At 41.5% G+C, this 13389-nt stretch overlaps 1 protein-coding gene across 12 annotated transcripts in view; it reads right to left on the minus strand.

The window, feature by feature from the left end:
• The window catches only part of SVIL (supervillin), a 218663-nt gene that overhangs the window by 81449 nt on the left and 123825 nt on the right, over positions 1–13389 (minus strand). For all 12 annotated transcript variants that reach the window (XM_075997686.1, XM_075997690.1, XM_075997689.1 and 9 more), the window contains 3 exons: positions 9285–9376; positions 2236–2293; positions 1968–2119 (listed from right to left, as the gene is read on the minus strand). In XM_075997686.1, the coding sequence (XP_075853801.1) occupies positions 1968–2119; positions 2236–2243 (160 nt within the window). In that variant the 5' untranslated portion in view covers positions 2244–2293; positions 9285–9376. The remainder of the gene's footprint in view (positions 1–1967; positions 2120–2235; positions 2294–9284; positions 9377–13389) is intronic.

The following is a 13389-nucleotide window of genomic DNA, read 5'->3' on the forward strand; positions in this document are numbered from 1 at the left end:
TCCTTCTAGTCTTTTAGATAGTTGATTTCTTCCTTTTTTTCCTATCTAAAAAATTTAATGTTACTGAAGTTCTATAGAAAATATTTTCCTATATTTAGAAATTTTATTGTGAAGACATCATTTTTTTAAGACTTCATAATATTTTATCTAATAGACATTCCATAATTAATTTAACCCTTCCTATATTGCTGGGTATATAGGTTGTTTCTAACTTCTAATCAGTCTGATTTTCTGATTAGGATCACACTAGACAGACTCATAAAAGCAGAATTGCTTTACCAAAGCGCACATTTCAAGACACTTGCCAGACTGCAACAAATTAATTTCTATAAAGTCTGTATCAATTTACACTTATATCCACAATATATGCTTCCTCACAAACACTGAGTGTAAAAAAAAGTTGCTTTTGATTACTGGAAAAAGAGAATATATACATTTTTGCATTGTTTCTTTGCTATTTGTATTCTCTTTCTCTTTTCTGGAATGTCTGCTGGAGCTTTACCTTCTGTTGATTTTTAGTGTCGTTTTTATTGGTTTGTGTGAACTTTTATAAGAATATTAGCCCTTTGTCATCTTTGTGAATATTTTCAAACTTGCTGTGGTTTAATATTGCTGTGAAGTCTACGTGTTTGTAAGACTCTCTTTGAAGCACAGATAAAAATTGTTATGTAGTCAAGTCAACTGACCTGTTCATTTGGTGATTTCTTCAGCTGTTTGTTTCTATGCTTTGAAAACCCTTTTCCACTCCACTTGAATTCAATATTCACCTATGTTTTCAATTGTTTCCTTCAAATTAATCATATGAGTAACTGAAACTAGTTTTCGGATTTGGTATGAAGTAAGAAGAAGAATATACCCTTCTCCCACCCTATAGCTAACTAATTTTTCCAGTACTATTTTATTACATAATTCTTCCTTTTTTTCTCACTAATATGTGATGCTTAAATTATCACATACTACACATAGTATGTAGTATAAAAATGTAGTGCACATTTTATATGCACTAGGGTTTATTTCTGGCTATCAATTTTGGTACTCTGATCTATTCTTGATTTCTCATGCATGTCATTTAAAAATTATCTGAGGTCTCTAGTTTTCTAGCCACAGAAAATTAGAAACTGAGTGACAAGCAAACTGATAACATCATGATGTGAGATCAACAGCACTCACGGAGGAAGGCACTAGAAGACACTGACTACCAAAAGCAGCAGCACAGACCCTCAGAGCCTCAGAGGGATTGGGCTGGGAAGGGCAGCCCTGCATCTAACATCCTCTCCTAAGGTCAAGTTGAATATTTCATGCCTGTAACGATGACTCTGATTATTCAAGGAAAAGCTAAGTTATGCTGGCTCGATGTACTGTTTCCTATGAAATAAATACACAATGTATTTAAAATTACACACATTAAATAATTTCAACAGAATATTTTGTTGCATAAATACAAAATATTAGAGAAAGTGCCCTAATCATTCAAGCTCTGGCTTTGCCTTTAACTCTCCCTGCTGAGAGCAGGGGCTCCCTGGGCCGGGCACCTGGGCATTTGGTCTAAACCCACCATGAGAACTCAGAGGTACCGATCTCATCCATTCCTTCGCCAAACAAACATTCACTGAGGGTCTCTGACAGCAGATCCTGAGCTGGACAGAGGGCACGGAAGGATGGACACAGTTCCTGCCTCCAAAGGCCCAGTCTAAGGGGAGATGACTGGTTGTCAGCTACCCAATAATGTGCCAAGAGGAATCGCGTCTTACTGCTGTGATACTGGAGGCCCACATCTGTGGCCAGGGCAGAGCTGACAGATGTGCTGTTGCTATTTTTAACAAATACATGTAATAAAAAATTTGTATCCCCACAAACACTTTTGTGGACTATTTCATTTTCTGATATCACTCGGTGAAACATGGCAACGTGTAACAAGTCCAGCCTCCTGCCGGAGGTTGGGCCACCTGGCATGACACCGTGCTCACCAATGTGGGGGCTGGTGGGGTCGGTGGCTCTCGTGTACCGAGGCATGTCTTCCTCCAGCAGCCGATGAGTCACCAACCCCGTGCAGCTCTGCAAGAGGACGGGCTGGGTGTCATTTTCAATTCCTTCAAGGCGCCTGGCAATTCTTTCTTTTCTGTGCAGACACCAGAAAAAAGCACGGTGAACAACGGCAATCGGTTCTAAAGGAAAACTAAACGCTGCTTTGCCACGCCCTTCCACCTCCTAATTCCGTACTATAAATAATCTCACCTTTTCATTTCTAAAAATTCTTTCCTCTTTGGTTCAAAGATTTTTCTTAAGTCTGCAACTAAAACGAAACAAAAGAACAAAAAGAAAGACCAGTAGTTAGTAGTCACGTACTCATTTTATTCACTCACGTAGTGTGTGTCTGTTGAACTGAAATTTTGCTCTTGGCTCACATGCGACAGTGACAGACAGAACTGACACAGCTCCTGTTTTCTTGGAGGTTGTTTCCTAGTAGGGGAGAAAGATGCCAAATGAGTAACCGTGTGTGTGTACACACTCACATGTATGTCACATGTTCCGCTAAGAAGTAAACATCAGACAGGACAGTTTACTTCTGATGTTTACAGAAATAAACATCAAACAGGTTCTATTTCATCCAAGGGAGGCCTGACAAGTGAGATCTCTCTACAAAGGTGTTTTTAAGCAGAAATCCCAATATCTGTTTCTAATTTTCATTTGGTTTAACAAAGTATTCTAAGCTTTTATTATGGAAAACATTTTGAAAAGTCTCTACTTTTAAGACTAGCACGCACGCCCCACGTGGCATCAGCAAGCTTCGGTTATGAGCCACAGCCACGCCTGTCTCACCCTCCCGAGCAACCTGCAAACACCTGTGACTGCCTGGCTGTGCGTCCTACAGAGCCCAGCGCGGCTCCTCCGCCATTAGCTGCAGTTCAGATTAGCCCAGGTCCCAAGCACCCTCACAGGCTTTTGCTGGAAGGAAAAATTAACATGTTTTTTCCTTGCTATAATTTAGGTGGATGATGGATAAAGTAATCACCCCAATTCTTCTGGCAACACTGCACAGCCAGAGAAAATGTCTTGCTGAGGTTAGGAGTTCTCACATGACACTGACTGGCGACATGACCGATGCCAGACAATTGCTTCTTTGCTGAAATGGCCAAAATTGGTAGACAATAGAGGTCACCCTTCTTGCCTCCTCCTCAATGGCCTAAATTCACTCATTTGAGTGGCTCTACCCAGGACTTAGGAAGGGGTGGGAGAGGGACTGGCGGCTGGATAGCCTGGGGCCAAAGAAGTTCTGAAAGGCCGAGTCACAGGAGAGACTCAAAGGAGGGCATTATGAATACAGGGAGTTTAATTATCAACTGCTTCAATTTGTTTTATTCTGTAAAGTGGTCATTTTTAGCAATGAGTCAAAACCACGCACATGCACACACACACACATATGCGCGCACGTGGGACTTTGCCACTGCCTTTTGACTGTGTTCAGAGATACAAGCCTTGTGTTCTTTTGTTTCCCTTTTCAATGATAGCCACCCTAAAACTTCAGCTGAACTGGGCTTCAAAAAGTCTCTCCAGCTTCAAACTAGTCCCCTCAGGTGGCGCCCAGGAACCAGAGCTGCTGGAGGCAGAATTATGGTCCTTTCTAGAAGAGGTGTAACAGTGATGGTACACCTGCCTTGTGAGGGAAGTTTGGTTAATGACAGCTTCCCAGTTAACAAATTAGCTCTAGTGAGATTATGGTGATAAAACTTCAATGGCTGGTAATACACATTTTGAAAATATCTTCAAGGGTGATATAAACCAAAGAGATTTAATTAATTATGTAAACTCCAAAGAGGAGAATGGGCCATGTTTTTCCAAGACTGCTCAAGAAACTACTGAACCCAAATTCCAAGGGCTCTGTCAGGTACGACTTAAACCCATACTCAAACACATGACTAAGAGATAGAGTATATTAATAGGGTCTGGAGTACTATAATGACACCAAGCTTATCTCCCCTTGAATTATTTCAGCTGGGTAAGTATAAAAACATGAACACACACACAGAGCATCATGTAACTTCCATGGGAAAAAGTTAAGACATATTTTTTTGGTTCTAATTAGAGACCATTGAAAATCACTTTCATTTCACTAAATTTTTAACTAATTTTAAAATTTTTCTATAGAAATTATGTAACTAAAGACGTTTAAAAAGCACAATTCCTGAAAAAGCCAAGCAGCAAGTTGCTTCCTGACATTCTTCATCTCCTGTAGTCATCTCCAGAAGGGTCAGTCGGGAGACTACCACGCCTCCCGCCACCAGCGCCCTGCCTCAATGTCCCGTGAGGACTGAGATGAGATGACAAGGGAGCCGGAACGGCAGCTCACCACAGAGGACGAACCTCGAGGCTGCAGCCGCGCCAGCCAGGAGAGGGACGGGGCAAGGCAAGTTGTCCTGTTGCCCGTGGAGATCTCCGTCCCCTTCCGGCAACACAGGCCGGGCCGCCCTGGCGAGCACTGCCACCCCACCGCCATTCGCTGCCGGGTGTGAGAACAGACCTCTCAGGAGAGACTTCCCAGGCCTGTGCTGGGCTCGGCAGGTCGCGGGCGCAGGCGGCCCCGGAAGAGACCCGGCCACTGGCGGAGAGCTCAGTGCATCGTGTGGGGAAGCGCCTTCGGGTGAGCCCTGCATGTCACAACTTCTACTAAATGCTAAATCACCCCCAGTCACAGCCACACAAACGTGCCCCCATATGTTCCCAAAGCCCCTCGTGGGCTGTTCTGGATTGAGAACCACGGATGCCAGCACAAGGACGGCGAAAGGCCCGGGTGGCCCATACAGACACCACTGGCGCGCCACTGCGCTCCCCAGCCGGCCCGGGCCCGGCTCCGAGCTCGCTCAGCCTATTGCACCCAGGAGCTCGTATCCATCGACATAGTGGGTGCTTGAAATGACAATTTAGGGTCCCCTCCAATCATTTCACTGAGGAATGAAATTAGGTCATCATTAAACTATACTTTGAATGCACTGGTGAGCTTATTAATTCTTAGTAGAAATCTGTAATGAATTTTTTTGGAAAATAAAAAATTCCTCTAGTAAACAAATAATTACCTCTCAGTCTATTCTTTTTTTTTTTCAATTTACAAGATTTTCTCATTTTTATCGACAAGATTATAAGAAAGAAATTACGTGCAAGACAAAAAGAAATAGTAAAGAGATATTTTGAGTTGGGCTTCTTTTCCCCCATCTGTAATGTAAAAGTAAAGTTAATATAACAAACATGTAGATTAATTATACATTAACTATGTGTTTGTTTCATATTATTATTAATAATATGAATATTATTAATATTATTAATGATATGAAACATAGCTTTGATATTATTAATTATTAGCATAAAACTAATACTAAAAATGTTATGGATGGAAGTTACCCCTGCTGTGGAAATCTATGTTGTAACTCTGTTGTTTCCTTTATAGGGACTACCTACAATTCTACCAAAGTTTCCCTCTGATTGATAATCTTGAAGGTTTCTTTTCTTTTAGGATTTTAGAACATTTTTATATAATCTCAAACTCTCAGAAAATTTAAAAGATATTCTTCATAATATGTTAACATTTTACTACATTTGGTTTATTTTTATCCTTTTTTTCTCTCTCCATGGGTATATTTATGTGTGCATATGTGTGCATGTGTATATGTGTATATACACACACATGCACATATTTATATAATATTTTCTCTGAACCATTTAAGAGTAAATTGCAGCATGATGCATATTTTTCAGTGTGTATTTCCTAAAAATAGAAAAAGAATAAGAATGCTTTTTAAAATTCGATTCAAAAGCTATAATTCAACTGATGGTATGCTTTGTCACAATTATTATTCATAAATGGTTCAGGTTTAATAATAGTAGTTATTATACAATCCAGATATAAATAAGCACAGATGGTGTAATTTCCACCGTAATAAGAAATTTTCTACTTTGCTTTCAAATATATTAATTAAGACTTTTAAACATGCCAACTCATCCTTTATCATACCTGCTATCTTGGTCTGCTACTCTTGTTTGAGTAATTCAAAGTGGTACTGCTGTGGCAGTATGGGTTCTATGATCTATTTCTTTACTTATTATTTCTAATAGGAGCTGGTCAGTCCGTTTTCAAGTAAGGGAGATTAAGGAACTTTGATAGCAGGGCCATAATACTTCATAAAGTTATTTAACTACCTAATATACTTTGTAACAAGAATATGTAACACCAATATTCCAGGTAATTTGGTCTGCTAGATGCTTTTCTTGAGAAACACAGTTTCTTCAGTTAGCTCTAAGAAACAGGAATGCCCCTGGGCACGGTGGCTCACACCTGCAATCCCAGCATTTTGGGAGGCTGAGGTGGGAGGATCACTTAAGGCCAGGAGTTTGAGACCAGCCTGGGCAACACAGTGAGAGCCTGTCTCTACACATGCGCATAAATAAATAAATAAGAAACAGGATCTGGCTAAGTCTTTGTTGCGCTTAGCCCTCCAAACTTGAGCACGGCAGAATCCTCCAAAGAAGCGCAGGCGGTAGAGGTGCTGCCAAGAACAGCTCTCTTTCCTCCACTTGACAGCCGAGAGCACAGGCTAGACCTGGAATGTTCTAAACACTGACCTGACGTCCCACAGGAGTAATGCCTTCTAACTTTTACACTTGGATGGCAGCCACTAATATAAAGACAACCGGCTTATAAAATAAGCAATTTACAAACTAGAGGGATGACGGGCAAGGGGATGGCTTGAGGGCATGGGGATTCTTTCAGGAGTAATGGAAATGTTCTAAAACTGTGCTGATGCATGCATAACTCTGAAAACACTCGAAGCCACCAAGTTGTATAATTTAAATGAATGAATTGTATGGTATGTGTGCTGTATCTTAATAAAGCTGTTAAAGAAAATAGAGTAATATGTTTGGTCCATTTTATAATTCCTAAGTGGAAAATCTATTTTAATATTATAACCTTTATATAGCTAAAGACTTTTAATCCCTTGATTGCTTGTTTGCGACACACGGTTAAAAGACGTCCCACAGAGGAAAAGCAATGGCTATTGTAATGCTCGATTTAAAGGTGTCAGAATCCCTCATTAAACAACAAAAAGGAACTTCTGTAAACTTATAACCAAATGTAAGTCCAAGTCATTAAAACAAAATTATAATCAATTCATTTTTAACATTATGTTGTTAAGACTTGACAGACAAAGTCATTAACATATCTTTTAAGATGGAGAAACAAAGACATTGTTGGTAACATACAAGGGTCGTCCAAATGCACCTGCCCAATTCTTAGGAAGCAAAGATATGTGAAATAAGACTGAGAAATTTACAGGAAACTCAGGGGAGATAGGGTACTGTGCTTTAAAAGCATGCTTTAAAGATTTAAGGGATTTTGTTAATTTAGAAACATGAATCTGGTTAACATGTAAAATTATCTTTGATTTGTAAAATTTATATTTTCATAATCAATTATGATACATTTTCTAATACAACTGGTTAATAAACCTAGGTGTTTTAAAATTTTATTACATATGAAGTTTCAATTTGTTGACCCTTAAGGAACCTTAAGCAGTTCACACTGTTCTTAATTTTTCTGATTGTACCATTGTCCATGGTATTATTTATCAAAAAAGGAACTCAGGGGTAGCGAAGGGGAAAGAGGGACTCTTCAGACTGTGGAAGCAACTTTGGCTCTACAGACCTTTGCCTAGTCAGTCAACTCTTCTCAACTACTGCTAACACCGGTGTGTTCATTCTCATGCTTTGTTTTGATCATCTGTGCAGGTTTTAAAGATTTAAGCCAAAGCTCAGGTTAAATTGGGTTTCTTTCTCTTTCACAGAGAATCCTAAATACTGGGAGGACCACCCCACCCCACAGCCGGTGCACACACCTGCCACGTGGGAACTCCCCACAGCATCCACCCCTGCACACGCGGCCTTGCCCTTTCCCTCGAACTCTCACCTGGGAGAGCTCAGCAGATCACAACAGAGTCCACTGCCTTTCCAGGTGCCATGAGCAATCAGAATTTTCTTTCTCATATGAAATCACATCTACTTCCTTGTAATTCTAGATGTTATTTTTATTTTTGGCCTCTGGAGTGACACAGAGTGAGCCTATATTTCAGGTGACAGTGTTGCAATGACTTGAGAATTGTAGCATGTCCCTGTTTAAGTTTTCTCCACCGGGCCAAATTCTTGGACTCTTTGGAACACCCACCATCATCAGACTATATATACCTGGGCATAGCATCGTTCAGTTCCTCAGAATTTAATCCAATTCGTCAGTGGGCCTTTACAACTAGATTTGGTTTCTATTAAAAGAATATTTCTTTTGGTCTAACTTCTTTTGGGTTTGATTTCGTGTTTATTTCTTTCTTTCAGAGTAGGAAAAAAACCCTGCCCTTCCATCAAAATTGTTTCTTTGAAATGAAGGGTTACATAGCTCATTTGGGATGAAGGCAGTTCTGAGCTGGCACTAAATGACCATTCCTTGTGCGAGTGTTGCAGGCGGTGAGAGCAGAGATTAAGCAATGCTCACATCACCGCACAGACAAAACTAGGGGAGTCGGCTTCGAGCTGGTACAAATATTTTACCATGCGCGCACCTTTACCAGTGGAATAGTAATTCACAAAAAATGTGCAGGTACCTGCTGGGGAAGAAGAAGTATGGTCATGATATAGTCTACAACAGCTGTCTGTAGCCCAGCAGGGAACTACAGGGTATTAAGTGGAAAAGCCCCAACACTGGGAAGCTGCAGGAGGCAAGAGAGGCAAAAATGCAAGAAGAATCTATCGCGGTGGCTCACACCTGTAATCCTAGCACTTTGGGAGACCAAGACCAGAGGATCCGTTGAGGCCAGGAGTTTGAGACCAGCCTGGGCAACACAGCGAGACCCCCTCTCTACTAAAAATAAGAAAAATTAGCCAGGCATTATTGCATGCACCTATAATCCCAGCTACTTAGGAGGCTAAGGCCGAAGGATCACTTCAGCCCAGAGTTCAAGGTAACAGTGAGTAATGACTGCACCACTGTACTCCAGCCTGGGCAACAGAGCGAGTCCCTATCTCTAAAACAATAAAATAAAATAAAATAAAATAAAATAAAATAAAATAAAATAAAATAAAAATGCAAGAAGACAGGTCCATTCACTGAAGCTAATTGTTGGGTGAGGCAGGAAAGAACACAAAGGAGACTACAAGCTGGAGGTCAGTGAGAGAGGTCTCCTCGATGAAATTCAGACAACACAGTGTTTAAGTGCCCAGGCACTAGTTAACCACTTAGAAAGACTTACCTTTAGGAAGTGCAGTTAAAAGCTTAGTATCAAGTCCTCTTCTGTGTTTAGCAAATTGTTCTTTATCTTCAAGTGAGAACTCTTTCTGAAAGCTAAAAAATTATTCCATTAATAAAGTGTTTAAAGTCAATTTAAATCTAGATGATATTAAGTGAAAAAATGTAGAACACAAAATTATGCTATTGTTACACATCGTTAAATATATGCATGTAGATCACAGGGAAAATGTTTTGAGTTAATTGGTAACTTTTTAAATTTATTTACATTTATGTTAATGTTATGTTTGTTTTTTTTAATACAAGTAAATAACCGGCAGCACTGGCAGGTGGCGTGGTGTATGAAGAATTGTCGTTGCCTTGTTTTAGACTGACCACGTCCTCTATGCCCAAGAACAGCTGTGTAAGTTTGGATTAATCACTCAACTTCTCTGTGCCACAATTTCTTCCTCAGAGAATCAGCTACTTGTCTAGGTGATCAACAGGGTTGAAATTCTACTAGAGTAACAAAGGTGTTCAAACCACCAGTAAATCACAGCATGATCAAAAGGTCAGAAAGGCTCGTGAAGACTTGCCTTGGAAGAAAAGAGGAAATACAAGGGGAGAATAATACAGGAATTGAGCACTTACTGTGTACTTCTCCCCTATACTAAGCATGCCCCAGGTATTATCTTATTTACCTCCCCACGACCCTGTGAGGTCTGAACTACTCGGTGGCGTGCTCATGTTTACGACTGGCGCTGCCCTCTGGCCCCGCTCAGCCCCAGAAGCGCCCGTTTTGGCATTTACTGGTGGTGTAAATACTCGCATCGTGGCAGTCCAAGCGCCCCGGACTCACTGAGCTGGAAGGCGGGCGAGCCCCACGCAGGAGGCAGCACCTGGAACTGGCATCAGCCTCAGCTCACAGAACAGGAAACTGTTACACGATTTGCCCAAAGATGCTTGTGTGACAAGAAGAGGAGGGAGACGCAGCCGCCGCCGCGCTCACACTAGGCCCGCGGCCCGCTGCCCTTCCTCCTGCAGGGGCCGTTCCACAGAAGCCGAGGAGGAAACCCAGAAAGCTGCTGTGCACACTGAGTGGAAACTAGGAACACTCTACACCCTGTATATTTATTAATCAAAAGGAACTTACACACATTTCAAAGCATGGTACGCCCTCCCACTTGGCGGGATCACACCCATCTGAAATCTCAGTTACTGCGTGTGATCGTAGTAAGGCTCACACACGAGTGTCGCATCGTCACACTACTTGATAAAAAGCCTTGAGAATATGAGCTTTACAAACCACACTCCACATTGACTGACAGTCCTAGGACGCCTGCCTAGTCAGGAACTTGGAATCAGCACAGACTTCTAAACAGGGAATTGCAAAGCGTGGTGACTCTTTTCAGTTTTTAATTCAGATGTATGATTTAGTATAAACCTACAAAAATAAAATTAAATAACTACAGAAATGTACCCTACTTAAGGAATGGCATGCTATTTTAACTGATTATTTACTGCTAATTTAGATATCTTGATAAAGTTCTGTACTTTCTTTGGGAAGCTAAAATCTGCTCAGGAAAAAAATTCAACATGAAAGTGAAACAATGCAATCCTTGAAACATTCACCTTCTCAGGCCATTGATCTTGGTGTACAAATGTTATCTCATATTTTCAAAACTAAACATCTGCAGAGTAGACCTCTATGTCCCTCTTCGTTTCTGCTTATCAAAAAGCTCAGTGAAACTACCAACGAGGACTTAAGAAACAAGCTCTGAGTCAAACACACCGGGGAAGTTTATAGAGCGAAATCTACAAGTCAGCACCCCGCGCCTGGCTCCACATGCACTTCTTGAAACAAGCTACAAATAGTGTCAGCACCAATATAAAGCACAGCCTTTGGACCGCCCGTCAGAGACCAACAGAAAACTAAAGCTCTGTTAGGAAGTCTCTCGTGCTCCTTAACATGGTTCACTGTTGCACAACTTGAAAGACAGTTCTTGGGCTCCCAGGGTGAAGAGATGTGTGAGTTACATAAGCTTCATGGGGCCCTGAGCTCAAAACTAGCATGAGTTAAATACAACTCACATGACAGTTAATGTGCTAAATTTTATTTAAAATTATTAATTTTAATTAATAATTAACTTTAAAAATATTTTTTAAAAAACAGTGAATACATGTTGAACAAATAAATTCATGTTATAAAACACTTCAAATCTATACAATTTACCCTGAAGTATTTTATGTGTACACTTTATACGTTGTTGACATGATGGCCAGAGTCAAAAATCGATACAGACTCTGAGAATAATCAGAAGGGTATATTTAGTAACATCAGTTCTGAACCCCTTCCCCCTTCCTTCCCTCCCTCCCTCTTTCTTTCTTTCTTTCTTTGTCTTTATTTCCTTCTTTCATCTTTGGAATAGTACAAAATTAGGAACACATCAGTCCTTGTTATCTTTGTTGACCTTGCACACGCCTATGAAAACATTAGCCTATTTGCATATGTTTATAAAGTAATCAATTTTTAAAATCTACAGCTTAAGGTAAACTTTTATTACAGGAATCCGCATGGCTATCTGCAGTTTCTCCCGCCTCTCCCGTGTTCCCGCGAAACGACCGGCGCCCCTGCGCACGCAGACCTGCGGGCAGCAGGACCAGCAGCTCGGGTTGCAAAGCGTGAGTGACGCTAGAGCCCTCAAATCAATATGTGAAGCCAGGTTTTTAAAAAAATATCATTTTTCTTCCCTGGACTTTCTATACCTGAGTCCACTAACTCGCAGTGAAAATGCAGGCAAGATGTACGAGTCAAGAATTCTGGACCATTTATCAGTAGCTTTTTCTGATCCTCTATGGCTGATGAAACACAAACACCCCATGGGCGTTGGCATTGCCTTCTCCTTGCTTCTCTGACTCAGAGGCACCAGAGCAGTGTGACTGGCCCGTTCCTGACCCCTGTGGCCGGTAACCCCAGAAAGCACCTAGCTCTGGGAAGCTGGACCCTGCTCTCTTCCTCATCCGCCACCCCATCCCGCCGGGGACAAGGGCTCTCCCTCTGCAGGGAACCTCTGCAGGCCTCCGTGCGCAACTCAACCAATATTACGAGCCTGGGTCTCAGCAGGAATGTGTCTCTCCACACGTGACTAAAGTAGATGCTACAGACCTAATTTTTTTCAACATAATTTTCACTTTCTAATAAGAAAGACATTTATCCAATTATCTTTATCTCCTCTGAAATAGCGCTAACCCTTTATTGTTCATACTGCTACGTACCTCCCTCTATAATAATCTAAGAACGGATGGCCCCCTGCTTCCATGATAACTTTCTCTTCACCGCGTCCCACTAACCTACTTCCATGCCCAGCAGCAGTGGCGGGGGGGGGGGGGTGCCATTCAAGGCAGGCAGGGTACCCCGCTGTGACCGTCTCTGTCTTTTGCAGTGTAGGATGTGCTACTATCACACACTGTCCCACAGCCATGTAGTATGAAGCCCCCTCAATCTGTTCATTCTCTTACTGAAGTTTAAAACCTCACATTTTTGTCTCTTTTGAGCTGGTGTCTGGTCGACTAGATTTCTTTTAAGGAGGCAGGCTCCTGTCCCTCAGCTCATTTCACACTTAGCACCATGGCAAGTAGGTGGTAATTTTAATAGGTGCATGTGAAATAATACCCACCAGTTCAGAATAGCTGTGTCCCTTTGAGCCTCTGTCCACTGAAGCATGTGACTTTCATATTTCATGCTTTTCCTGTTCTTCAATAAGCAGTGCCTTCCTATCTCCCTTTTTCTTAGTCACTTATGAGCTCTATGAAAGTTAAGCCAACCTAATTGTGATATATGAGGAAATGAGCCTCAGATTCTACTGAAAACACAGCAAAGATGAGAAATATGGCTGCACTAAGCACTAGCAAAGATTCTTGCCTTAAGGCCGGGCGCTGTGGCTCACGCCTGTAATCCTAGCTCTTGGGAGGCCGAGGCGGGCGGATTGCTCAAGGTCAGGAGTTCGAAACCAGCCTGAGCAAGAGCGAGACCCCGTCTCTACTATAAATAGAAAGAAATTAATTGGCCAACTGATATATATATAAAAAAATTAGCCGGGCATGGTGGCACATGCCTGTAGTCCCAGCTA

This window comes from Microcebus murinus, chromosome 25 (genome assembly GCF_040939455.1).
Source record: "Microcebus murinus isolate Inina chromosome 25, M.murinus_Inina_mat1.0, whole genome shotgun sequence".
Lineage (NCBI taxonomy): Eukaryota > Metazoa > Chordata > Mammalia > Primates > Cheirogaleidae > Microcebus > Microcebus murinus.